Below are 26,471 nucleotides of genomic sequence, written 5' to 3' on the forward strand. Positions count from 1 at the left end.
GCCATCTCAAAAAAGCATTTTTGCAATGTGTACAAATGCTAATATATATACAGGTTGAGTATCCCATATCCAAATATTCCGAAATACGGAATATTCCGAAATACGGACTTTTTTGAGTGAGAGTGAGATAGTGAAACCTTTGTTTTTTGATGGCTCAATGTACACAAACTTTGTTTAATACACAAAGTTATTAAAAATATTGTATTAAATGACCTTTAGGCTGTGTGTATAAGGTGTATATGAAACATAAATGAATTATGTGAATGTAGACACACTTTGTTTAATGCACAAAGTTATAAAAAATATTGACTAAAATGACCTTCAGGCTGTGTGTATAAGGTGTATATGTAACATAAATGCATTCTGTGCTTAGATTTAGGTCCCATCACCGTGATATCTCATTATGGTATGCAATTATTCCAAACTACAGAAAAATCCCATATCCAAAATACCTCTGGTCCCAAGCATTTTGGATAAGGGATACTCAACCTGTATATATATATATATATATATATATATATATATATAAAGTTCCAAGTGTCTGCACTCTCCTACAAAGTCTCAACATCGGGGTGCTCTATTAAAGACAAAAAGTCCAAAATACAAAAAATTCCTTATGAATAAGAATTCCATATAGGCATTCACCAATAAAAGCAGGCTGTTTTTAATAAAGTTCTTTTAAAGTGCAAGAAAAAACATGGTCGACGTTTCAATCCCTAAGGATCTTCTTCATGACATAGCAGCACAATGAACCATCCACCAAGCAGCCAGAGGAGTGAATGACACACATCACCACAAGCAAACCATTATACCCCATTCAATTAACAATCCAAATACTGCAGCATTGTGGGTATTAATGTCAAACAAATGTATCCATCTACCTTGTTATTCACTATGCACACACCAAATAGATTTCCATCAATCACCACAACATCAGCGCCCATAAACCAATAAAAAAAGCATAACTTTAACCAAATATTAACAGTACACTGGCTATAGAATGATACAAGCAGCTCCGGCCGGAAGTGCCGTGCGTTCCACTGGCCGTGGAACGCACTGACATTAGCGGAAGTGCCGCGGACCGGACAAAATGAAATAACAAATAGCGCTGCTAAACAGCGCTTAGCTGCTGATGCAAGCCCCAGCAGGCACGCCTGCACATGGGCCACGCTCCACCCACCTTGAAGCGGCAAAACACCAGGGATCCCGCAACGGAACCCATTACCCAGCGTTACAGGAAACACCATGCGTTCCAACACCAGTGGAACGCATTGGCATAACCGGAAGTACCTACAATTATATAACAAAGAAATATTGTTGTTGCATAGGAGATACATAATAACACTAAACATCAATATACCAATGCTGCTGCATTATAACTAGCAAATATATAACTCTGAAGTTAATAATACTGAAGGGGTAATATAAGCCTGCTCATTAAACACCCAAAAGTGATGTATAAACAAAAAAATCTAAATAAAAAAATTATATATAACAAAAACAATCTTATTAAATTAGATGTCGATTAGACATCAACAAACATAAATATATGCATGTAAATAAAAAAACATGCATATAAAAAATATAAAATAAGTTATTTGTATAATGTTATTATAGATATCAGGTTTTAAGTCATCAAAATTTTTTTTGCTAAATTAAATATAATAAATGAAAAAACTCATCAATAACGCAAAAAAAACGTTATAGGGATTGGCTTCATTTAATCCCCTTGGTACCAGAGTGTCCAACTCAAATATCCACTGAGATTCACTTCTTCGGAGGGCAGATAATCGGTCACCACCTCATTTCGGTTTCGGAATATGGTCCACCAACATACATTGTAAACTGGCAACTGAATGTTCTGCCTTCTGAAAGTGCACAGCTACCGGTTTGTCCGATGAACCTGTCTGAAAAAAGGGGCCCTAATAGTGGAGCGATGATTTGCCATACGATCACGAAAGCATCTCTTCGTCATACCGACGTAATAGAGTCCACACGGACAAATCAGGACATATATTACAAAGTACATCCTGCAGTGCAATCTGTGTCTGATAGGCAACTTCATTCCACTATGTGGATGTTTAATATAAGACCCAGTAAGCATGGATCTACAAGTAGTGCAATCGGCACAACGAAAACAACCATTTGTCCCCTTTGGCAACCAACTGTCGCATTGTGTCTGGGGTTTAAGCATAGGTCGCATTAAGAGGTCTTTTAAATTCCTACCTCGTTTATAAGCAAATATAGGTGGAGCAGTACCTAGGGCTGCTAAAGCCGGATCAGTAGATAATATCGACCAATGTTTTGTCATTGTTTTACGAGCATGACTAGCTGCCACATCGTAGGTGCTGGAAAAAATCATGCGAGAAGGATCCACACGATCCACATGTGCCTGTTTATCATTAGAAAAACGTAGCCTTGCTTTGGTGAGACACCTTTTAATCGTTGTAGGAGTACAACGCAACCACGTTGTTCAAAATGAAGGGCCATCTCCTCTAATTGAACTTCAGCAGTGGACAAGCTGGAGTTGTTCCTCAGTATTCTCAAAAACTGAGAAATTGGTAAGCTTTCCTTTAATTTAGGTGGATGGTGGCTCCTTGAATGTAAAAGAGTATTTCTGTCGGTGTCTTTTCTATATAGGGTGGTACCTAATCCATCTCCCTCACGAAAAATAGTAACATCCAAAAAGTTAATCTGTGTATCGTGTACATGACTGGTAAAGCTAATAGAGGAATTTAGATGATTCAAGCTATCAACCATGGTCAAAAATTGAGACTCTGTGCCTGACCAAATCATAAACAAATTATCAATAAATCTTCTATAAAATAAAATAACGAACACAGGAAGAATATAAGTCTCCTCATACTCCACCATATATAAATTGGCGTATGCCAGGGCCAAATTTGACCCCATGGCGGTCCCGTTAATTTGCATATAAAAATAATCATCATATTGAAAATGATTTTTCATAAGCACCAGTTTGGCTAACTCCAGAATGAATTCGATTGGAGGTGAACAGTGTTTATTTCTCAACAAGGCTTTCTTAATTGCCTCAATCCCTCCAACATGTGGGATAACAGTGTAAAGTGATGAAACTAGCGTGGCCAACACTAGTTTGTCAGGAAGGGAATGAAGCAATTTCAAACTAGCCAAAAGATCATTAGTGTCTTTCAAATAACTAGGTACTTTCAGCACAAGAGGCTGAAGAAAAACATTGACAAATTTAGCCAAAGGCTGCAAAACTGATTTACAGGCAGAAATGATTGGACATCCTGGAGGATCAATCAAACATTTATGTACCTTAGGTAGGGTGTATAGTACCTATAACTAGCCAAAAGATTATTAGTGTCTTTCAAATAACTAGGTACTTTTTCATGCACCCCTATGTAAACTCAATTGTTCTAAACCTGAGTCAGCTGTTCCTTACTATTTTTTTTTTTCCAATAAATGTTTATTGGTTAAGGGTAAGAACATATTACAGCGAGTAATAGAAGACAGCATATACAATTCAAATGTCAATAAATCCAATTGATATAAGCAATGACTGTTTATGAACTTAACATGGCCTGCTGTTGGGGAACACCCCAGCTAGGGCCTTATCTGAAATTTAAAGTCGCTTCAGGCCGTTCTAGATGCTTGCTGCCTCAATAAAGCATTTCCAATTTTTAAATCAGTTCCAGAAAACTTTACAGAAGAGTACAGAGTGGAGAGGAAGAAGAGAAAAGAAAAAGGAAAAGGAAAAAAGAAAAAAAAAAAAAGGGGGGGGGGGTTAGAGAGTCTGAGAAGACGGGGGGAAGAAGGGGGGAGGGGAGGACACAGCGAATCCTCTGTGTCTAGTCTGGTCGGGGGTCTGAGGTGTACGTTTCTAGCTCCAATCGTTCCCAGGAGGACAGCGGGGGAGCCCGGGTAGGGGATCAAAGTAAATGGTCTAGGTCGCTACAGCAATGTCGAGTAAGCTTGTGAGGCCTTAAATTCGAGCCAAGGGGACCAAGTAGTCGTGAAACTCTGGTTCGTCTCCGGTGTCACCCGCAATTCCTCCATAGTCATATACCAATCTACTCTGGCGATCCACTCCTTCACGGTAGGAGGAGTAGTCGATCGCCAGTGAACCGGAATGACCGCTTTGGCTGCGCTATTGAGAAATTTTAATATAGATTTTTTATATGTAGACAGGGGCCATGAAGTACAGTTGAGAAGCCAGAAAGTAGGCTCCGAAGGAACCCCCGGATCCACTATCAATTTCGAAATTGCTATAACCTTATCCCAGAAGGGACGAAGCTCGGGGCAGCTCCACCAGATGTGCATCGGGGAGCCCGGATGATTGCTACATCTCCAACACGCATCTGTTACATTGGGAAACATTTTAGCTAATGTTTGGGGGCACCTATACCAGCGAGACAGGACTTTAAAGTGCGTCTCAAGGACCGAATAACTAGAGGAGCTGGCGAAGGTGGCTTGAAAGCTCTTCTCCCAGTCCTCCTCCGACAAGTCTATCTGCACGTCATGGCCCCAGTCTCTAGCATATTTGGGTAGATCTGGGAATTTATTCTCAAGCAGTATTCGATAGCACCTTGAGAGGAAGTGTGGTGGGCGAGAAGGCTCCAGGCAGAGGCTCTCAAAAGCTGTTAATGATCTACTCAGGCTCGGGCGTATAGCGCTCCCCATGGCAAAATGTTTTAATTGGAGATATTTCCAGATCTCTGAAGGCGATAGGTTCCACTTGGATTGCAGTAAGGGGAAAGGGACCATCTCTCCACGTTCCACCAGCCCGCCGACACGTGTCACCCCCGCCCTTTTCCAAGAGTCGAATCCCAGGCCTGAGGCAGCCGGTGGGAAATCTGGGTTGTTGAACAATGGAGTCAGAGGGGAATATTTAGAAGATATGTGTGGTAGTACCCTAAGTCTTCCCCAGCGTGTAAGTGTAGGGCCAATAGTAGGGTGATCCACACGTGGCAGCTTTGAGTGCCAGGGGTAGTATGCAATGGGGGCAGGCATCACCGTTCCCTCGATATGAACCCACTGTTTTATGTCATATGGGCGCGACCATTCCATGATTCAGTGGAGAATAATGGCCTCATAGTACAGAGTAAAGTGCGGCAACTGAAGACCCCCCTTGTGTTTAGGGCGAAAAAGGATGTCGTGCCGGAAACGAGGTCGTTTATCTCCCCAGACGAAGTCCCTCACCGAATTATGTAAGTCTCTGAACCAAGCTTTGGGAATGGATATCGGGAGCGCCTGGAGGAGATAAAGGACCCTCGGCAGAACATTCATTTTGATGACACTAAGCCTCCCCAACCAGGACAGTCTTTTGTTGCCCCAATCCCGGAACTCAGAACGGAGTGAAGTCAGTAGTTTTTTGAAATTTTCGTCAAAAAGGCGTGATAAGTCTTTATGGAGTGTGATCCCCAAGTATTTGAAGCTAGAGGGATGCCAGTGGAAGGGGAAGGATTGTTTAAGATTATCAAGAGCTTGGGAGGCCAGTGACACATTCACTGCCACTGACTTGGAGAGATTAATCTTGAAGTTTGACATAGAACCGTACCTATCTAGCTCGGTCATCAGGTTGGGGACGGACACCACCGGGTTTGACAGGATAGCTAACAGGTCGTCTGCGAACAGTGCGAGTTTGAATTCTCTACCCCCAGCCGTGAGTCCCGAGATGTTTGGATTTAATCTAATGGCTCCCGCCAAGGCCTCCATACAGAGGACAAAAATTAGTGGCGAGAGGGGGCATCCTTGTCTAGTGCCATTCCTTATCGGAACCGGGCGGGACAAGTCTCCATTAATTTTAATCCTTGCAGAGGGAGAGTTATAAAGTGCTAAAATGCGCCCTAAACTGATCGGTCCCAGCCCCAGGTGACGCAGGACCCCCTCCATGAACGTCCAATCTACCCTGTCAAAAGCCTTCTCGGCATCGGTAGAAAGCACCACCACCGGTTCACTTTTGCTCGAGGCCAAGTGTATCAAATCAATGATCTTGGTGGTGTTATCGCGGGCCTCTCTTCCTGGTATGAAACCCACCTGATCCGAATGCACAATATTGGGGAGTAGCAGCTTCAATCTGTTTGCTATAAGTTTAGCAAACAGCTTGACGTCTGTGTTGAGGAGGGATATGGGTCGGTAACTAGCACATTGTGCCGGGTCTTTCCCTTCCTTTGGTATAACTGTAATGAATGCCTCTAATGATTGAGGGGAGAAACCTCGGTCGTCAGATATCTCATTGAATGCCAGTAGCATTTTGGGCAGGAGAGCGCTCTTAAAGAGTTTGTAATAAGAAACTGTATAACCATCTGGGCCTGGGCTCTTTCCGGAAGGAGCTTCCTTAAGGGCTTGTTCCAATTCCGGGAGGGTAAAGGGGGAGTCTAGCCAGGCACTCTCATCCGCTGATATTTTAGGGAGTCCTGCGTCACCAAGGTAACCCTCCACCAGGTCTCGAGTTGTCGACAGGGATGTCGGGGTTCCTAACGTCCGAAGATTATATAATTTGGAGTAGTAAGCGTGGAAGGTTTCGGCGATGTCCTTTGTAAGGGTGCGGCGAGTCCCCGCCGCATCCTGTACCGATTGTATAAATAGCGTGGCCCTCTGCGCGCGGAGCGCCCTAGCCAGTAGCTTCCCCGGTCTGTTGCCCCATTGATAGAAGCGGTTTCTACAGAGCCTGTAGTCCCTCTTAATGTCCGCGAACAACAGTTTGTTGAGAGCAGATCTTGTCTCAGTCAGGGCGGTCAGTACCGATGGGGAGGGGTTCGTTTTGTGTGATGTCTCTAAGTCCTTAAGTCGCTGGAGTAAGGTAGTCTTTTCCCCGAGTCTCTCTTTTTTCAGCATGGAGCCTAGCTGTATGAGCTTTCCTCGTAGAACACACTTGTGGGCTTCCCACACCGTGACCCGGGAGACATCTGGCGTCTCATTATCTAGGAAATAGTTCTCCAAAGTCTCAAGCAGCTGGGGTTGGAACCTCGTATCCATCAGAAGTTGTTCATTCAACCGCCAGGTACATTGCTTGGAGTGTGGATGGGATGTCTCCAGGGTCAGGTAGACAGGAGCGTGGTCCGACCAAGTGATTAGTCCAATAGCTGTTTCCCTAACTAAATGTAGGAATCTGTGAGGTAGGAGGAAATAGTCTAGTCTGGAGTAAATGTCGTGGGGTCTGGAGTAGAACGTATAGTCCCTGTCCCCGGGGTGTTGGAGCCGCCAGGTGTCGATCAGCTGGTGGTCGTGGAGAGACCGCCGCACCCCACGGTGCGATGCTAGGGAGGGCCTCGCCGGCGCCCCAGAGATGTCCACCTCTGGTTGGAGGGTCCAATTAAGATCGCCTCCAATAACTGGAATACCCGCTATTAAGGGGGCTACACGATTCAGAGCCTTCGCCAAGAATCTAGGTTGTGATTGGTTGGGAGCGTATAGGTTGATGAATGTATATGGCTGATCGAACAGTGTACATTTCACTAGGAGTATCCTGCCCTCCCCCAAGGATTCGGACGTTATATCTTGAAAAGGCAAACGTTTAGATAGCAAAATAGCTACTCCTAGAGATTTGCTCTTGCTGTTGTTGTTGTAGAAAGAATGTGGGTAGTTACGGTCTTTGAGACCCGGGGCCACTCCCACTTTGAAGTGGGTTTCTTGTAAAAACGCCACATCAGCTCTGAATGCAAATAGGTCCCTAAGCAGCCTCGAGCGTTTCTCCGGGACATTGAGGCCCTTCACGTTAAGAGAAACCAATTTTATATGTGTCAGTTTAGGATCTACCGCCATCGTCTGGGAACATATATGGAATGCTTAGTCCGACCCAGAAGACACGACTTCTCGCACAGTGGAGAGATACATAGTAGGGGGAGGAAGGGAGGAAAGGTAGAAAAAGAAACAGAAACAAAGAGAACATAGAGAAGGTAGGTCGACAGACCTAACATATGCAGATATCAGCTGAAAAAATAAACTGATTATATGGCAACTCTACCGCCTCCTGGGAGCTCGGACGCGCTATTCGCGTCGGAGACCAAGAATACTCGGGCGGTGTAGGGGCGAACTGGGGGGGTCAGTGCCAGCTAGAGATGAGCGCCTGAAATTTTTCGGGTTTTGTGTTTTGGTTTTGGGTTCGGTTCCGCGGCCGTGTTTTGGGTTCGAACGCGTTTTGGCAAAACCTCACCGAATTATTTTTGTCGGATTCGGGTGTGTTTTGGATTCGGGTGTTTTTTTCCAAAAACACTAAAAAACAGCTTAAATCATAGAATTTGGGGGTCATTTTGATCCCAAAGTATTATTAACCTCAAAAACCATAATTTACACTCATTTTCAGTCTATTCTGAATACCTCACACCTCACAATATTATTTTTAGTCCTAAAATTTGCACCGAGGTCGCTGTGTGAGTAAGATAAGCGACCCTAGTGGCCGACACAAACACCGGGCCCATCTAGGAGTGGCACTGCAGTGTCACGCAGGATGTCCCTTCCAAAAAACCCTCCCCAAACAGCACATGACGCAAAGAAAAAAAGAGGCGCAATGAGGTAGCTGACTGTGTGAGTAAGATTAGCGACCCTAGTGGCCGACACAAACACCGGGCCCATCTAGGAGTGGCACTGCAGTGTCACGCAGGATGTCCCTTCCAAAAAACCCTCCCCAAACAGCACATGACGCAAAGAAAAAAAGAGGCGCAATGAGGTAGCTGTGTGAGTAAGATTAGCGACCCTAGTGGCCGACACAAACACCGGGCACATCTAGGAGTGGCACTGCAGTGTCACGCAGGATGTCCCTTCCAAAAAACCCTCCCCAAACAGCACATGACGCAAAGAAAAAAAGAGGCGCAATGAGGTAGCTGTGTGAGTAAGATTAGCGACCCTAGTGGCCGACACAAACACCGGGCCCATCTAGGAGTGGCACTGCAGTGTCACGCAGGATGTCCCTTCCAAAAAACCCTCCCCAATCAGCACATGATGCAAAGAAAAAGAAAAGAAAAAAGAGGTGCAAGATGGAATTATCCTTGGGCCCTCCCACCCACCCTTATGTTGTATAAACAAAACAGGACATGCACACTTTAACCAACCCATCATTTCAGTGACAGGGTCTGCCACACGACTGTGACTGATATGACGGGTTGGTTTGGACCCCCCCCAAAAAAGAAGCAATTAATCTCTCCTTGCACAAACTGGCTCTACAGAGGCAAGATGTCCACCTCATCTTCACCCTCCGATATATCACCGTGTACATCCCCCTCCTCACAGATTATCAATTCGTCCCCACTGGAATCCACCATCTCAGCTCCCTGTGTACTTTGTGGAGGCAATTGCTGCTGGTCAATGTCTCCGCGGAGGAATTGATTATAATTCATTTTAATGAACATCATCTTCTCCACATTTTCTGGATGTAACCTCGTACGCCGATTGCTGACAAGGTGAGCGGCGGCACTAAACACTCTTTCGGAGTACACACTTGTGGGAGGGCAACTTAGGTAGAATAAAGCCAGTTTGTGCAAGGGCCTCCAAATTGCCTCTTTTTCCTGCCAGTATAAGTACGGACTGTGTGACGTGCCTACTTGGATGCGGTCACTCATATAATCCTCCACCATTCTATCAATGTTGAGAGAATCATATGCAGTGACAGTAGACGACATGTCCGTAATCGTTGTCAGGTCCTTCAGTCCGGACCAGATGTCAGCATCAGCAGTCGCTCCAGACTGCCCTGCATCACCGCCAGCGGGTGGGCTCGGAATTCTGAGCCTTTTCCTCGCACCCCCAGTTGTGGGAGAATGTGAAGGAGGAGATGTTGACAGGTCGCGTTCCGCTTGACTTGACAATTTTGTCACCAGCAGGTCTTTCAACCCCAGCAGACCTGTGTCTGCCGGAAAGAGAGATCCAAGGTAGGCTTTAAATCTAGGATCGAGCACGGTGGCCAAAATGTAGTGCTCTGATTTCAACAGATTGACCACCCGTGAATCCTTGTTAAGCGAATTAAGGGCTGCATCCACAAGTCCCACATGCCTAGCGGAATCGCTCCCTTTTAGCTCCTTCTTCAATGCCTCCAGCTTCTTCTGCAAAAGCCTGATGAGGGGAATGACCTGACTCAGGCTGGCAGTGTCTGAACTGACTTCACGTGTGGCAAGTTCAAAGGGCATCAGAACCTTGCACAACGTTGAAATCATTCTCCACTGCACTTGAGACAGGTGCATTCCATCTCCTATATCGTGCTCAATTGTATAGGCTTGAATGGCCTTTTGCTGCTCCTCCAACCTCTGAAGCATATAGAGGGTTGAATTCCACCTCGTTACCACTTCTTGCTTCAGATGATGGCAGGGCAGGTTCAGTAGTTTTTGGTGGTGCTCCAGTCTTCTGTACGTGGTGCCTGTACGCCGAAAGTGTCCCGCAATTTTTCTGGCCACCGACAGCATCTCTTGCACGCCCCTGTCGTTTTTAAAAAAATTCTGCACCACCAAATTCAAGGTATGTGCAAAACATGGGACGTGCTGGAATTTGCCCATATTTAATGCACACACAATATTGCTGGCGTTGTCCGATGCCACAAATCCACAGGAGAGTCCAATTGGGGTAAGCCATTCCGCGATGATCTTCCTCAGTTGCCGTAAGAGGTTTTCAGCTGTGTGCGTATTCTGGAAAGCAGTGATACAAAGCGTAGCCTGCCTAGGAAAGAGTTGGCGTTTGCGAGATGCTGCTACTGGTGCCGCCGCTGCTGTTCTTGCGGCGGGAGTCCATACATCTACCCAGTGGGCTGTCACAGTCATATAGTCCTGACCCTGCCCTGCTCCACTTGTCCACATGTCCGTGGACATTGGGTACAACTGCATTTTTTAGGAGACTGGTGAGTCTTTTTCTGACGTCCGTGTACATTCTCGGTATCGCCTGCCTAGAGAAGTGGAACCTAGATGGTATTTGGTAACGGGGGCACACTGCCTCAATAAATTGTCTAGTTCCCTGTGAACTAACGGCGTATACCGGACGCACGTCTAACACCAACATAGTTGTCAAGGACTCAGTTATCCGCTTTGCAGTAGGATGACTGCTGTGATATTTCATCTTCCTCGCAAAGGACTGTTGAACAGTCAATTGCTTACTGGAAGTAGTACAAGTGGGCTTACGACTTCCCCTCTGGGATGACCATCGACTCCCAGCGGCAACAACAGCAGCGCCAGCAGCAGTAGGCGTTACACGCAAGGATGCATCGGAGGAATCCCAGGCAGGAGAGGACTCGTCAGACTTGCCAGTGACATGCCCTGCAGGACTATTGGCATTCCTGGGGAAGGAGGAAATTGACACTGAGGGAGTTGGTGGGGTGGTTTGCGTGAGCTTGGTTACAAGAGGAAGGGATTTACTGGTCAGTGGACTGCTTCCGCTGTCACCCAAAGTTTTTGAACTTGTCACTGACTTATTATGAATGCGCTGCAGGTGACGTATAAGGGAGGATGTTCCGAGGTGGTTAACGTCCTTACCCCTACTTATTACAGCTTGACAAAGGGAACACACGGCTTGACACCTGTTGTCCGCATTTCTGGTGAAATACCTCCACACCGAAGAGCTGATTTTTTTGGTATTTTCACCTGGCATGTCAACGGCCATATTCCTCCCACGGACAACAGGTGTCTCCCCGGGTGCCTGACTTAAACAAACCACCTCACCATCAGAATCCTCCTGGTCAATTTCCTCCCCAGCGCCAGCAACACCCATATCCTCCTCATCCTGGTGTACTTCAACACTGACATCTTCAATCTGACTATCAGGAACTGGACTGCGGGTGCTCCTTCCAGCACTTGCAGGGGGCGTGCAAATGGTGGAAGGCGCATGCTCTTCACGTCCAGTGTTGGGAAGGTCAGGCATCGCAACCGACACAATTGGACTCTCCTTGTGGATTTGGGATTTCAAAGAACGCACAGTTCTTTGCGGTGCTTTTGCCAGCTTGAGTCTTTTCAGTTTTCTAGCGAGAGGCTGAGTGCTTCCATCCTCATGTGAAGCTGAACCACTAGCCATGAACATAGGCCAGGGCCTCAGCCGTTCCTTGCCACTCCGTGTGGTAAATGGCATATTGGCAAGTTTACGCTTCTCCTCCGACAATTTTATTTTAGGTTTTGGAGTCCTTTTTTTTCTGATATTTGGTGTTTTGGATTTGACATGCTCTGTACTATGACATTGGGCATCGGCCTTGGCAGACGACGTTGCTGGCATTTCATCGTCTCGGCCATGACTAGTGGCAGCAGCTTCAGCACGAGGTGGAAGTGGATCTTGATCTTTCCCTAATTTTGGAACCTCAACTTTTTTGTTCTCCATATTTTATAGGCAGAACTAAAAGGCACCTCAGGTAAACAATGGAGATGGATGGATTGGATACTAGTATACAATTATGGACGGACTGCCACGGTTAGGTGGTATAAAAAAACCACGGTTAGGTGGTATATAATACAATTATGGATGGACGGACTGCCTGCCGAGTGCCGACACAGAGGTAGCCACAGCCGTGAACTACCGCACTGTACACTGGTTGATAAAGAGATAGTAGTATACTCGTAACAACTAGTATGACGACGGTATAAAGAATGAAAAAAAAACCACGGTTAGGTGGTATATAATACAATTATGGTTGGACGGACTGCCTGCCGAGTGCCGACACAGAGGTAGCCACAGCCGTGAACTACCGCACTGTACACTGGTTGATAAAGAGATAGTAGTATACTCGTAACAACTAGTATGACGACGGTATAAAGAATGAAAAAAAAACCACGGTTAGGTGGTATATATTATAATACAATTATGGATGGACGGACTGCCTGCCGAGTGCCGACACAGAGGTAGCCACAGCCGTGAACTACCGCACTGTACACTGGTTGATAAAGAGATAGTAGTATACTCGTAACAACTAGTATGACGACGGTATAAAGAATGAAAAAAAAACCACGGTTAGGTGGTATATAATACAATTATGGTTGGACGGACTGCCTGCCGAGTGCCGACACAGAGGTAGCCACAGCCGTGAACTACCGCACTGTACACTGGTTGATAAAGAGATAGTAGTATACTCGTAACAACTAGTATGACTATGACGACGGTATAAAGAAAGAAAAAAAAAACCACGGTTAGGTGGTATATAATACAATTATGGATGGACGGACTGCCTGCCGAGTGCCGACACAGAGGTAGCCACAGCCGTGAACTACCGCACTGTACTGTGTCTGCTGCTAATATAGACTGGTTGATAAAGAGATAGTATACAATACTACTAATATACTGGTGGTCAGGCACTGGTCACCACTAGTCACACTGGCAGTGGCACTCCTGCAGCAAAAGTGTGCACTGTTTAATTTTAATATAATATTATTTATCATGTACTCCTGGCTCCTGCTATAACAACCTGCAGTGCTCCCCAGTCTCCCCCACAATTATAAGCTTTATATACAATACATTGATGTGCAGCACACTGGGCTGAGCAGTGCACACAGACTGAGTCACTGTGTGACTGTGTATCGTTTTTTTCAGGCAGAGAACGGATATATTAAATAAAACTGCACTGTCTCTGGTGGTCACTGGTCACTGTGGTCGTCAGTCACTAAACTCTGTCTGCACTCTCTTCTAATCTACAGTATCACAGCAATCTCTCTCTCTCTCTCTCTTCTAAATCTAATCTAAATGGAGAGGACGCCAGCCACGTCCTCTCCCTATCAATCTCAATGCACGTGTGAAAATGGCGGCGACGCGCGGCTCCTTATATAGAATCCGAGTCTCGCGAGAATCCGACAGCGTCATGATGACGTTCGGGCGCGCTCGGGTTAACCGAGCAAGGCGGGAAGATCCGAGTCGCTCGGACCCGTGAAAAAAAAAGTGAAGTTCGTGCGGGTTCGGATTCAAAGAAACCGAACCCGCTCATCTCTAGTGCCAGCCCCAGCCCCAACAGGGAATATAACATCACAATCAATAATACATCTGAACAGTTTGATCACACAACTAAGAAGAAACAACTACTGAAAATAAATGGATTTTAACCAGGAACAGGTGACTCCGACCCGTGCAGGTCTGGTGGACATTCGTTAAGTCGAGTACGTTCTCGGTACCCCGACCACCTTCCAACTGGGAGAGTGTGCCGCACGGCATGGAGATCCCCCGAGTCAGCGATAATTCCTTTAAGCTAAGGAAGGATCACCCGAAATTGCTCCAGTGAAAGTCCCGAACCAGGCTGCGATTTTCACCTCTTTGCCGATTGCGTGGAGGAACGCAGCTCCCTGGGGGGTCTCGGGTTACGGTGGACCAGGTGCCAGTCGTTGTCAGGGTGGGTGAGTTCAGGTGGGGCGCCGTCGGTCAGAGGCTCCTGCCATTCTGGAAGAGAGACCTGTGGTATTCCCAGCGCTTGGCAGAAAAGGGGCAAATCGGAGGGGTCCTTAAAGGTATATAGAGTCCCATTGTGTGAGGTCTGTAGGCCAAAAGGGAAGCTCCATCGATATTTGATGCCCAGCTTCCGAAGTTCTGCAGTGAGCGGGTGTAAGGCTCTGCGCTTCTGAAGGGTCATCCACGATAGGTCCTGGAAGATCTGGAGTTTATGAGAGGCAATCTCTATCACGTCCATGCGGCGGGTTTTGCGAAGGATCTCTTCTTTTTCCGTGTAGTAATGAAGACGACAGATAATGTCGCGAGGACGATCAGACGGTGCGCCCCTGGGTCTCAAAGCGCGGTGGGCCCTGTCGAATTCGATTATGGAAGCGGGATCACGGCCCAAAATTTCATTGAAAACCGTCGTGAGGAAGTCAGTGAGGCAGGCAGGGGCAATATCCTCCGAAACTCCCCTGACCCTCAGGTTATTTCTCCTTCCGCGGTTATCCAAATCTTCTACACGGTCTTGGAGCTGTTGAAGGCAGGACGCCTGTTTGATAACGGTGGCCCTGAGGGCGTTATGTGCAGCTGCTGTGTCTGAGGAGAAGCCTTCCAGCATAGACAGGCGGGAGCTGATGTGTGTTATTTCTACCTGAACCGCAGCGATCTCTGAGCGTACCGTTTCCCGGACTCTTCCTTCCAAGTGCTCAAAGTCCTGTTTAGTTGGTAGGGCCTGCAGCAGGGTCAGAATCTGGGCGAGACTTCCCGGATCCGTCGTGGCGTGTGGGGCTGCCGTCTGTGATCCCACCTGGGAAGCCGAGTCCGAGTCAGGCGAGAAACGTGGGGTCGAGGGTAGGGAGGCAGCCGCCGTAGGGGCGGAGCCCTGGGGGAGAAAAAATTGCTGCATATCTACCGAGGTCGGGGTATCCATTGCACGCGTCGGGGTGAGTGTATGTGGCCTCTTTCCTCTCCCTTGCGATCCTTTCTTTCCTCTCACCATGTGGCACTTTGGGTACGTCAGTAGAACATCAGAAGTGACGTTGTGTGATTAGAGCATCCTCCCGTCGGGGTCAGCACCGGCACGCCACCCCAGAGTCTAGGTGGCTAGCCGGCCATCAGTATAGGAGTAAACTTGCAAAAAAGAAACAGACCGGCCGCAGGGCCATGGGTCGAGAGATATTCCGGGTCCTTTACGGCAAAGCGATAGCAGCTGAGTGACACAGGGGGGGCCGGGTGCAGGAATGGTACGGATGACTGCCAGTATGCCCTCCACGTTTCAGGTGTCACATCACAGGGGCCCGAGGGGGCAGGGAGCATGCGTGTGGAGTGGGAGCAGTGAGCTGGCTAGAATAGGGGTGACAGGAGCCTGTGAGGCACTATATAATGTCACTGCTTATGAGTTGCAGTGGTGCTGCCAGTCCCAAGATGGCCGCCGGCTGGTCCCCAAGGCTGCAGCAGCCCACTGTCTCTCCCTCTGTCTCCCAAATGCAAGGGCCAGGTCAGTGGGGGTATTGGGGGTTGGAGCCTGGGTTATTGGCCCCACAGCAGGTCCCCTGCAGCAGCCGCTACGGCCGAGTGGTCAGCGGCGCCAACCACAAGATGGCCGCCGCCACCGCCAGCCGCGGCCCTTACCTCGGGCGTCCCCGGCAGTCCGTGGTCTCCAGCTGGGGCCTCCGTACTTCCTGCAGAGCGTCCAGCGGTGGGGCGTGCTCCCAGAGCGGGGGATCAAATCCGCCGAGCGGGCTGAGCGTTCCGGATCCAGCAAGGTGTTCCCTCCGGCGGCTCGCACTCCAAATCGAGGTCCCGGCCTCAGCACTGGAGGTAGGCCGCAATCCGCAGGGGGCAACACAGGGCCCCCCCGACTCCGCAGCTCTCACCTCCCAGCACCAGGTCGATTGGCTGGCTCAGGTAGGCCCAGTGCAGTCGGTTGGCACTAAATATCGTGGGCCCAGGCACTTTAATAGGGATGGCCAAGCTGGAGCTCCACGTACTCCCAGCTTTCCCTGATGCCGGCCAAGCCACGCCCCTGTTCCTTACTATTTTATCAGCCAGTGTCCGGTGACTAGTGTACCTTTAAAAGCCATAAGGCATGTGGCAGGTGCACATTAAACCTAGTGGGCATATTTGCAGTTATATTATGTGTGACACAGTTGCCAGGCTTTAATTTTTAAGACTCTGTGATAGTGTAGGACCTGCAAGAAGGTGGGGTACCTTGGCGAGCGGTTTGCAGGCTTCTGTGCATTGGCCAATTCACTAACTAAATCCCCATCATTTATTTATTGATGTTGCTTTGCTATGGTGAGTGCTGGATTTTCTGTTTGTATATATTTAAGTAGGTGGCCATGGGCTACATGCACCCCACCCGCTTCTGGGGTGGTGAGTGCTGTGGTATTATATTTGTTTGTATATATATATATATATATATATATATATATACATACATACATATATACATACATACATACAGTATATATATATATATATATATATATATAAATAATTTCTCTCCTTTTAATCAATAAAACAATACTAGTTCTTCTCATGTCAACATGGGTGTGCGTAGAGAGGAGGATGGAGCTAGTTATTTCTGGAGTGGTCTAAATGTGAGTAGAGGGAGGAAAACATGTTTCTCTTTAGTTGTTAAGGTACAAATTTCAGGGTATCCCTTTAGCCCCTGAAGCGCCGATATACCTGGGGATTGCAGATGGAATAGCCACCGTCAATGGACTTCCCTGCATGGGGAATGGCAGGCAGAGAGCCAGTAGAGAAAGGGATCAGGGCTTAGCAAGCTGCATACCTAAGTTCTGTACCCACTGTGCAGATAAAATAACAACACCATCTCACAGCCGTCAATGGCAATTGATGGGAAACCCATCAACCATCGGTGGCAAACCATCGATAATTGCTAACCATCCCTACATTGCAGTTTGAGAGTTTATTTACCAACCAAGTACTATACATCAGAGTTATGTACTCTACCTTCTTTGTCAGCACAAAATCATTTTCTAACTGATTCCGTCTGTTAATTTCATCCTCATATCTGCAGGAACAAAAGCAGAAGAAATATATACAACAACTAATGGAAGTTTAGTAGGTCATTTCCCAGGAAAACAGGATTAAAAACATTCTGCAAAACACAGCCCTGTCCTAAACGTTTTATAATAATTCAGTTATTATAATAGTTCTGGGTCAAACATTAGCAGTCAGCTGGCTGTACCAAGGTATTTAATCACCCATTGAAAGTGCATATAATGTTTCCGTGATACTAAGATGAAATCCTTAAATGTGCAGCTACTGTGTATTTTAAAAGGTCATTAAATCTATAACATAAGTGAGTGTATCTCATGACAATCACAAGCAAGTATCCATGCTATGACAGAATGAACTATATGATTTAATAGTATGAATGCTTTGTTTAATGAAAAATATTTTAGCTACATATAGTATTTGTGGCTAGATATAGTATTTGTGGCTAGATATGGTATTTGTGGCTAGATATAGTATTTGTGGCTAGATATGGTATTTATGGCTAGATATAGTATTTGTGGCTAGATATGGTATTTGTGGCTAGATATGGTTTTTGATGCTAGATATGGTATTTCAATAGTCACAAAGTCTAATTAATTTAAACAGGATGGGGCAATTTGCTGTGTTGGCTTCAATATGACAGCTACAGATATTTTTGGGTTCTGTGCCGTGCATTACATGAACTAAATTAACTAAGTTCTAAAATACACATTTTCCTAATGAATAAGGGTAAAGACATAGAGTTAAAATATACTGTATCTTAATCTTACTCTGATAATCATCTGCAACTATATAAGAAAGAAACATGTAAGAAAGCATTAACTCCCTCCATACACACAAATGGGATTATAGACAGTTATGTCACATGTTTTTTTTTTTAACAGTATCCTAAGGGAATTGATTCAGGACAACAAAGTTCACATTTCTGTCAGTTAAATAATGATGATATCTATGGTCATGTAATGTTTGAGTTCATCAATTCGCACATAGTATCTCTACAGAGCAAATCCCCTCATACAGCTGCAACACATTGTCGCAGTTTCCTAATCTCCCGACCCCTGGGTCAGGGAAAGGAATGGGGTATATTAAGCAAATTTAAAAATCTCGATTCCCCAATCCCGACTACAAATGGTCGGGTTTGGCAAATGTGTAGAGTTTCCCAAACAGATTGCTGATCATTGATGGCCGGTGGATCTGGACAGGTTGGGGCATCAGAGAAACAGTGACTAGATGTATGTGGGCCTCAAGTCTACAAGCCTGTCACTCTCACTCTTCTGGCTCTGCATAATAATGATAGATAAGAGAGAGAAGTACCTCCCTCTTAACATGTTTATAAAGTGGTGAAACAGTATGGTGGACACATTTAGAATCATATAAACAAGTTTTCATTACTTCAGGTATGATATTCAACGTAGTATAACACAGCTGCTCATACTGTATGTATAAGGGATGCAGTCAATATACCGTCCTTCGGGATCACGGCAAACAGGAGACCAACGCTGGAATACCGACAGCCAGTGATATGCCAACGGGCGGATTCCTGAAAAACGCTCTGTATTTCCACTCGGTTGGTGGGTCCATGCCACTAATCGAGTGGAACAGAACCTGTGGTGAGCGAAGCGAGCAACTGGGCCCGATGCATGGTGAGTGCAACGCGCCCGCAAGGGGACTTGCTGCCGGGATTCCGGCAGACGGGAGGCCGCTGTCAGTATAGTGACAGCCGGTATCCCATCTACCAGGATTTCATATTTATTCCATACATAATTTCAAATGGTGATTGCATTAGCTTCTTAACCTCCTGCATATTTTGTAACCTGTCACACAGCAGTGATAGAAGATTTCTGGCACATCAAGAGGTGACATCGCTATCTAGTCTTGTTATTTTTCTTTATTGAATCTTTTTGTATTTTTATTTGTTTTAGATTATTCTTCAGTTTTCTTTTCTTGGTATTGTTTTGTTATTTAAGGAGACAATTCTATTCTCCTCGGTGTGCGATTTTGATGTGCAGTGCAGCTGTGCATGTTACCGAGAATTAAGGTTCTCCAACATTGCTCAATTTACCGTGCACTTCTATGGAGAGTGAGGTAAAATGTGCCACTGGTGCTGGCATTCAGATCCTCTGTCACTCTGCGCACATTTTTTTAAAAATTGAACTGTCCCCTAATTGTCTGTGTGATTGTTTTTTTTTTGTCATGTATCTTCTTTCTAGTTAGGGCAGGGGCTGATTCAAAAGTGGATGCTATTTCGATGATTATGCTAAACATCATTGATTTAAGATCTGCGCATACACAGAAGCCGCACTGCACACGTGCAGATCTCGTTCTACGATGTAGCTCGCAGTGCTCTAAATGGTGCTGCATGATTGACATGCTGCTGGCATTTTGGAACAGCGCCAGGCAGCATTTAAAAAAACGGGCATGTTGGTCCTGTTTTCCGGGCATGCCAAAGCCAATGACTGCGTCCTCAGACACAGCTTCACTGGCTCCGGCAGTGTGATTTCACTGGAGATCCCATCTGATGTTCACGCAGATGATCAGATGCTGTGTCTTCGGATGCAGCAGCAGATCACAGAAGTCGACAGTTGGTGTCTTTTTACTTAAGACGCCTCCTGTAGCTTTTGTATAATTTTGCACAGCCGTTGAGTACAGAGATGCTGCGGCTGTGTAAAAGTGTCCACTCAGAATCAGCCCCACAATGCAGATAATATACAGCTACAGGTACCGGTTCTTCAGGTCCTCCACTACGGCCTGCATGTTGTGGAGCTCGGTCTGCAGCTTGTCCTTCTCATGCAGTAGTCCATCGATTTGTTGCTTGAGGTTATTGCTGGACGCCAGTGTGATCTGGTCAATGTTGGACTTGTAACTGTCTTTCTCCTTCAGCAGATGCAGCTGGGTCTTTAGGATCTTATTCTGTCTCTCCAAATCTCTGACCTGTCAATGACAAAATACAGTAAGTCACCGGAGCTGCTGCCGCCTGTTGGATACTTATAAGGGTTGGATAATAAAGGTTTTATACTAAGACTCAGTTTAGCTGCAATGTTTCTCTTTTCTAATGTACAGTAATAGTAGGTATATTTCAGTGGTAGAGCTGGCAGGGTATGCTGTGACTTATAGTTCCTCCAGGTTACCACTGCTTCTTGGTTATAAATTAGATTGTAAACTAAAGGTTAAAATATTTGTCTTTTTTTAACAGACCATGGAGTTAATATACCTTAATTGTAAAAACAAGTTATCTCTATGTATATAAGATTCCTACAGTCATATCTATAAAATGTGTTGTGTATTATATAACAAACGTAATGTGTAAAATGGGGACTCTTGCTTGCCGTAATGTGTAAAATGAGGACTCTGCATGTGGCAATGTGTAAAATGGGGACACCTGTCTACCATAATGTGTAAAATGGCGACTCTTGCCTGCCGTATTGTGGAAAATGGGCACTCTTGCCTGCCGCAATGTGGAAAATGGGGACACTCGCCTGCCGTATTTTGTAAAATGGGGACACTTACCTGCCGTATTGTGTAAAATGGGGACTTTTGCCTGCCATAATGTGTAAAATGGGGACTCTTGCCTGCCGTATTGTGTAAAATGGGGACACTAGCCTGCCGTAATGTGTAAAATGGGGACTCTTGCCTGCCGTAATGTTTAAAATGAGGACACTTGCCTGCCGTAATGTGTAAATCTTGCCTGCCGTATTATGTAAAATGAGGACACTCGCCTCCCGTATTGTGTAAAATGGGGACACTTGCCTGCCATATTGTGTAAAATGGGGACTCTTGCCTGCCATAATGTGTAAAATGGGGACTCTTGCCTGCCGTATTGTGTAAAATGGGGACACTAGCCAGCTGTAATGTGTAAAATGAGGACTCTTGCCTGCCGTATTGTGTAAAATGGGGACTCTTGCCTGCCGTATTTTGGAAAATGGGAACACTTGCCTGCCGTATTGTGTAAAATGGGGACACGTGCCTGCCGTAATGTGTAAAATGGGGACACGTGCCTGCCGTAATGTGTAAAATGAGGACACGTGCCTTCCGTAATGTGTAAAATGGGGACTCTTGCCTGCCTTATTGTGAAAAATGGGGACTATTGCCTGCCGCAATGTGGAAAATGGGGACTCTTGCCTGCCGCAATGTGGAAAATGGGGACTCCTGTCCGCCGCAATGTGGAAAATGGGGACTCTTGCCTGCCGTAATGTGGAAAATGGGGACTCTTGCCTGCCGTAATGTGGAAAATCGGTACTCTTGCCTGCCGTAATGTAGAAAATGGGGACTCTTGCCTGCCGTAATGTGGAAAATGGGGACTTTTGCCTGCCATAATGTGGAAAATGGGGATTTAATGTATCAAGGGCATTGCGGTGTATGGCATAATATATATATTTTATTTTTTTCCTGTGCTCGCCGTGATCTGTTGGTGCAAGGTCAAAAACTGGGGTGTAAGGTAGTCTTTTCAGACGAGGCCACGCCCATTTTACAGAGACCACACCCATTTTAGCGGGCCACGCCCCCTTTGCTGGGAGCGCGCGCATACCTTTTACTTTTTATATCTATGGGGGGCGCAATTTTATGTTATGTCAATGTAGGGGGGGGGGGGGGCGCATTTTTAAATCTCGCACTGGGAGCCAATTTGGCTAGAAACAGCCCTGGCTGGAGCTATCCACCAGAGTGCTGACAGCATTTCACTGTATGGAAAATTGTGGAGAGACGGCGCAGGGCCGCATAAGGGTGATGTTATTGATATTTTTTTTAATAGGTTCCCAGGTATGGTTGTGTTGGGGTCCCAAATCATTGCTCCGCCCAGGGCCTACACACTGTTAAGGCGACCCTAGCTATGGGGCATACTTAGCGACATATAAAATTTCCTCTTTGGGAGATGCTCGGAGAGGAGAAGCAGGTGGGTGGTGATGGGACGAGGCTGGACTAGTTGCACCATCAGGCACCACCCTCTCATGGTAAAGTGCGCAAATTTGAATAGGGATGGGCGTAAAATGCACCAATAGAAACAGGTCACTAGGCCCTGCCCTTCACGACGGACCGCGGATTGATGGCATTTATCTTCCTATTCTGCCCACTTAAATAGGAAGTCTGTCTTTCTTGTACTGTATGTCCCAAGTTTCTACAGCATGTGAGTTTTTGTTTTGCCTTGGACAGTACATGGATCTCTCACAAATGTTGCTATAGGGCCCAAAGATGCTTAGTAATGCCCCATGGTCAATGGCAAAGGGGAAAACACCTGTTGTCCTTACCTCTCTCAGTAGCTGGGTGTAGTATGTTATGCCCGCGCTTTGGATCCCGGTGCCCAGCTTACCGGTACTGGGATCCTGACCTCCGGCATGCAGGCAGCGGGGTGAGCGCTAAAGAGCCCCTTGCGGGCTTGCTGCGCTCGCCACGCTATTTATTCTCCCTCCAAGTGTCGTGGACACCCCAAGAGGGAGAATAGTTGTCGGTATGCCAGCTGTCGGGATTCCGGCATCGGTATGGTGAGCGCCGGGATCCCGACAGCCGGCATATCAAATGTCTCCCCAGTAGCCACATGTACTTCATGACATACTATTTATATATCAAAAACCTCTTACTTTTAACAAAAACATGTTCCTAAAAGATAATGAAAAGTATGTTGGGTTTTTTTTTTTTTACAAGTTTGATACCAGATGATACTGTAAGAGGTCTGTCTAGGACAATTCATTGATGTTATAACTTGTAATCAAATGTGCACTCTATTAGATGGTACAGAGAACACTCTGTCTTTCACTAAAAATAACACTCTTACGTGACACTATGAAAGTGGAAGCCACAACCTCCAGACAATATTTTATTTTATATATTTACAGTACTGTATATAGCAACACATAAATATTATGCAGCAGTTAAAGGGGTCAATTTATCATGAATGACATAGTCAAAGCGATGTGGGAATGATCTTAGCTCCCAGAATCGCATTGTAGTATGTGATTATACCGGCCAGCTGTATCTTGGAGTATCCACAGGGACAGGGGCACCAAAAAGAGCCTGTCCCTGCGATGTGCTCTGATTGGAAGTGGGACTACTGCACATACTGCACATGCGAGGTGGTCATTGCTTGGGAGGGTTCCAGCGGAACTATAACCCGGTGATTTTTGCATAGTGTAGCCCATAGGCTTTAGCTGGCCATCTTTAGATGGTGATAGCTGCGGGGGCCAGCCTTCCGAATGTGATATATCTCACAACATTGGATTCCCCTATGCAGGCTGCAGGCGGGAATTGAGGAATTGGAGATATCTGCTGCGGGCCCTCAGTCATACATTCGGGGGATACTAAATATTTGTAGTTACCCCTTGAAAATGGTTGCTTTCGGGGAATAAGTCACAAATATTTAGTGTTAAATGGCCCCTTACAGAGAATATGTAGTCATTCATAGTCCCTGCCCCAGTGCAGCTTACAGTCATTATTCACACACACATTATTTACACACATACTAAGGTTAATTTTTGTCAAAAGCCTATTAACATGCTAGTATATTTTTGGATTGTGGGAGGAAAAACGTGTACCCAGAGGAAGTTCACATACATATGGGAAGAACATACAAACTCCACATCGATATGGCCTTAATTGGCATTGAACCCACGATCCCAGTACTATGAAGCAGTAAAGCTAACCATTGTGTAACTCTGCTACCGCCTCAAGCTCGCTGCCTAGGTGCTATCCTTTACTCAGAGCTGTCCTTTGCTTCCTACATTCAGTCTATATTGAAATCTTGTTAAATACATCATCGCTCAATGTGTCTGTCCTGATGTCACAACTGGATGCTCATTTGAATTTGCCAGGCCAGCTGTGACGTTACTCCCTGCAGCCAGTGTACAGTTAGTCGGCGGTTCACCTGTACACACAGCCAGACGTGTCGATATATCTGCGAGATCAGTCCCCTCCCCAGACTCAGCATGTCTGTAGTATGTACCCAGTGGACCGAGGCCAAATACACAGAACTATACTGGGATTACACATGTTCATGAACCCAAATAAAGGATTTAGTGCACAGGTGTGCAGCCAGTTTGCAGATGGGTGTTTTCTATGCAGCGAGCTAGTTGTAAGCTATGTCAGGGAGGATCCTGCACTGGGATTACCCAGAATCTGTTTACTGAGGACGTTGTTCACAATAGCTCAGTAATGAAATAAGATCATGCCCATTATTTGCCTGGTTCCTACATTCATTTTCCCACCATTATCCTCTATCAACTCCCAGCCCGGGGTTATGCCAATCAGACTTCTGTGGTTAAAGTGTCACACAGGTTCATACAACAAGAATGTGTTCCTGGCTCTCCCAAATGCAAGTACCTGGCTGGGAAAATAATGTCAACTGCAAACAAAGGGTTAGTAAACTATTATACAGAGCAGCGGTGGCCGGACTTTTAGGATCTCGGATCTATTTTTTGTTCACTAACTTACCCGTGATCTGTCTGTGTCAAATAACTCCTATAATAACACTCACATTTAAAAATAGCATTAATAATGATGCCATCAAATAAAGGGATGCGGTCAAGATCCCGCCGGACGGAATCCCGGCGGTCGGAATACCGACACCGGAATCCCGACCGGCACAATCCCGACATATTCTCCCACGACACCCATAGAGGGAGAATAAATCAGTGTGCCGAGCCCGCAAGGGGCTGCGTTGCGCTCGTTCCCCTGTCGGGAATGTGCCGGTCAGGATTCCGGTGTCGGTATTCCGACCGCCGGGATCCCGTCCGGCGGGATTACGTACTGATCCCCAAATAACAGCACCAATAATAATGCGCACATTTAAAAATAGCATTAAGAATGACAACATCAAATAACCCCCCTCTGTGCAAATCCCCCCTTCCACTCACCTGCATAATAGCCCCTTGTACAATACCCTCCTCAGTGCAAATCCCCCACTTTGCAGAAACCCCCCTTCCAGTCCCCTGCAGAGCCTCCACCCTTTTCAGATCCCCCTTGTGTAAAGAAAAACTTTGTGAAGATACCACGCTCTGGGCAGATCCCCCCCTTTGCAGATCGTCCCTCCCCTTTGCATAACTTACATGACAAGTTGTCACGCTGCCTAGCTTCAGTCCTCCCTCTCCCATAGCATAGCAAAATAGTGGGGTGATTATGAATACCTTATCCTGAATCATGATCCTATCCAGAGCCAGATTGCACCTACGCAAGATAATGGTTCGACCAGTGCCGTAACTAGGCATTTTAGCGCTGTGTGCAAGAAACGGAGAGACTGGGGCAGTGCGCGCCGTAGGTGCGTGAAAAATATATAGGGGCGTGGCTTCATGGGGAAGGGGTGTGGCCACAAAATAATACCAATTCATACTACGGTGCACAGTAGTCTCCATTATTCAAATTACGCTGCACAGTAGCGCCACTACACCAGGTAGAGCCCCTTGTACACATTACAGCAGACAGTCCCCTTTTTTACACATTACGGCAGACAGCGTCCCCTTTTTACACATTACGGCAGACAGCGTCCCCTTTTTACACATTACGGCAGACAGCGTCCCCCTTTTTACACATTACGGCAGACGGCATCCTCCTTTTTACACATTGCGGCAGCCAGTCCCCCTTTTTACACATTACGGCAGACGGTGTCCCCCTTTTTACACATTGCGGCAGCCAGTCCCCTTTTTTACACATTACGGCAGATGGTGTCCCCCTTTTTACACATTACGGCAGACAGCGTCCCCTTTTTACACATTACGGCAGACAGCGTCCCCCTTTTTACACATTACGGCAGACAGCGTCCCCCTTTTTACACATGGCAGACAGCGTCCCCTTATTACACATTATGGCAGACAGCGTCCCCTTTTTTACACATTACGGCAGACAGCGTCCGCCTTTTTTACACATTACGGCAGACAGCGTCCCCTTTTTTTACACATTACGGCAGACAGCGTCCCCTTTTTTACACATTACAGCAGACAGCGTCCCCTTTTTATACATTACGGCAGACAGCGTCCCCTTTTTACACATTACGGCAGACGGCGTCCCCCTTTTTACACATTACGGCAGACGGCATCCTCCTTTTTACACATTGCGGCGGCCAGTCCCCTTTTTTACACATTACAGCAGACAGCGTCCCCTTTTTATACATTACGGCAGACAGCGTCCCCTTTTTACACATTACGGCAGACAGCGTCCCCCTTTTTACACATTAC

The 26,471-nt window shown here is 46.3% G+C and overlaps 1 protein-coding gene across 1 annotated transcript in view; it reads right to left on the bottom strand.

Moving 5' to 3' along the window:
- Positions 1-26,471, bottom strand: part of LOC134944970 (intermediate filament protein ON3-like) — a 65,800-nt gene that overhangs the window by 20,167 nt on the left and 19,162 nt on the right. Inside the window, exons 2-3 of the mRNA XM_063933932.1 lie at positions 20,042-20,250; positions 17,272-17,332 (exon numbers count right to left, since the gene is read on the bottom strand). Coding sequence (XP_063790002.1) covers positions 17,272-17,332; positions 20,042-20,250 — 270 coding nt within the window. The remainder of the gene's footprint in view (positions 1-17,271; positions 17,333-20,041; positions 20,251-26,471) is intronic.

The sequence above is a fragment of the Pseudophryne corroboree genome, chromosome 7 (genome assembly GCF_028390025.1).
Source record: "Pseudophryne corroboree isolate aPseCor3 chromosome 7, aPseCor3.hap2, whole genome shotgun sequence".
Lineage (NCBI taxonomy): Eukaryota > Metazoa > Chordata > Amphibia > Anura > Myobatrachidae > Pseudophryne > Pseudophryne corroboree.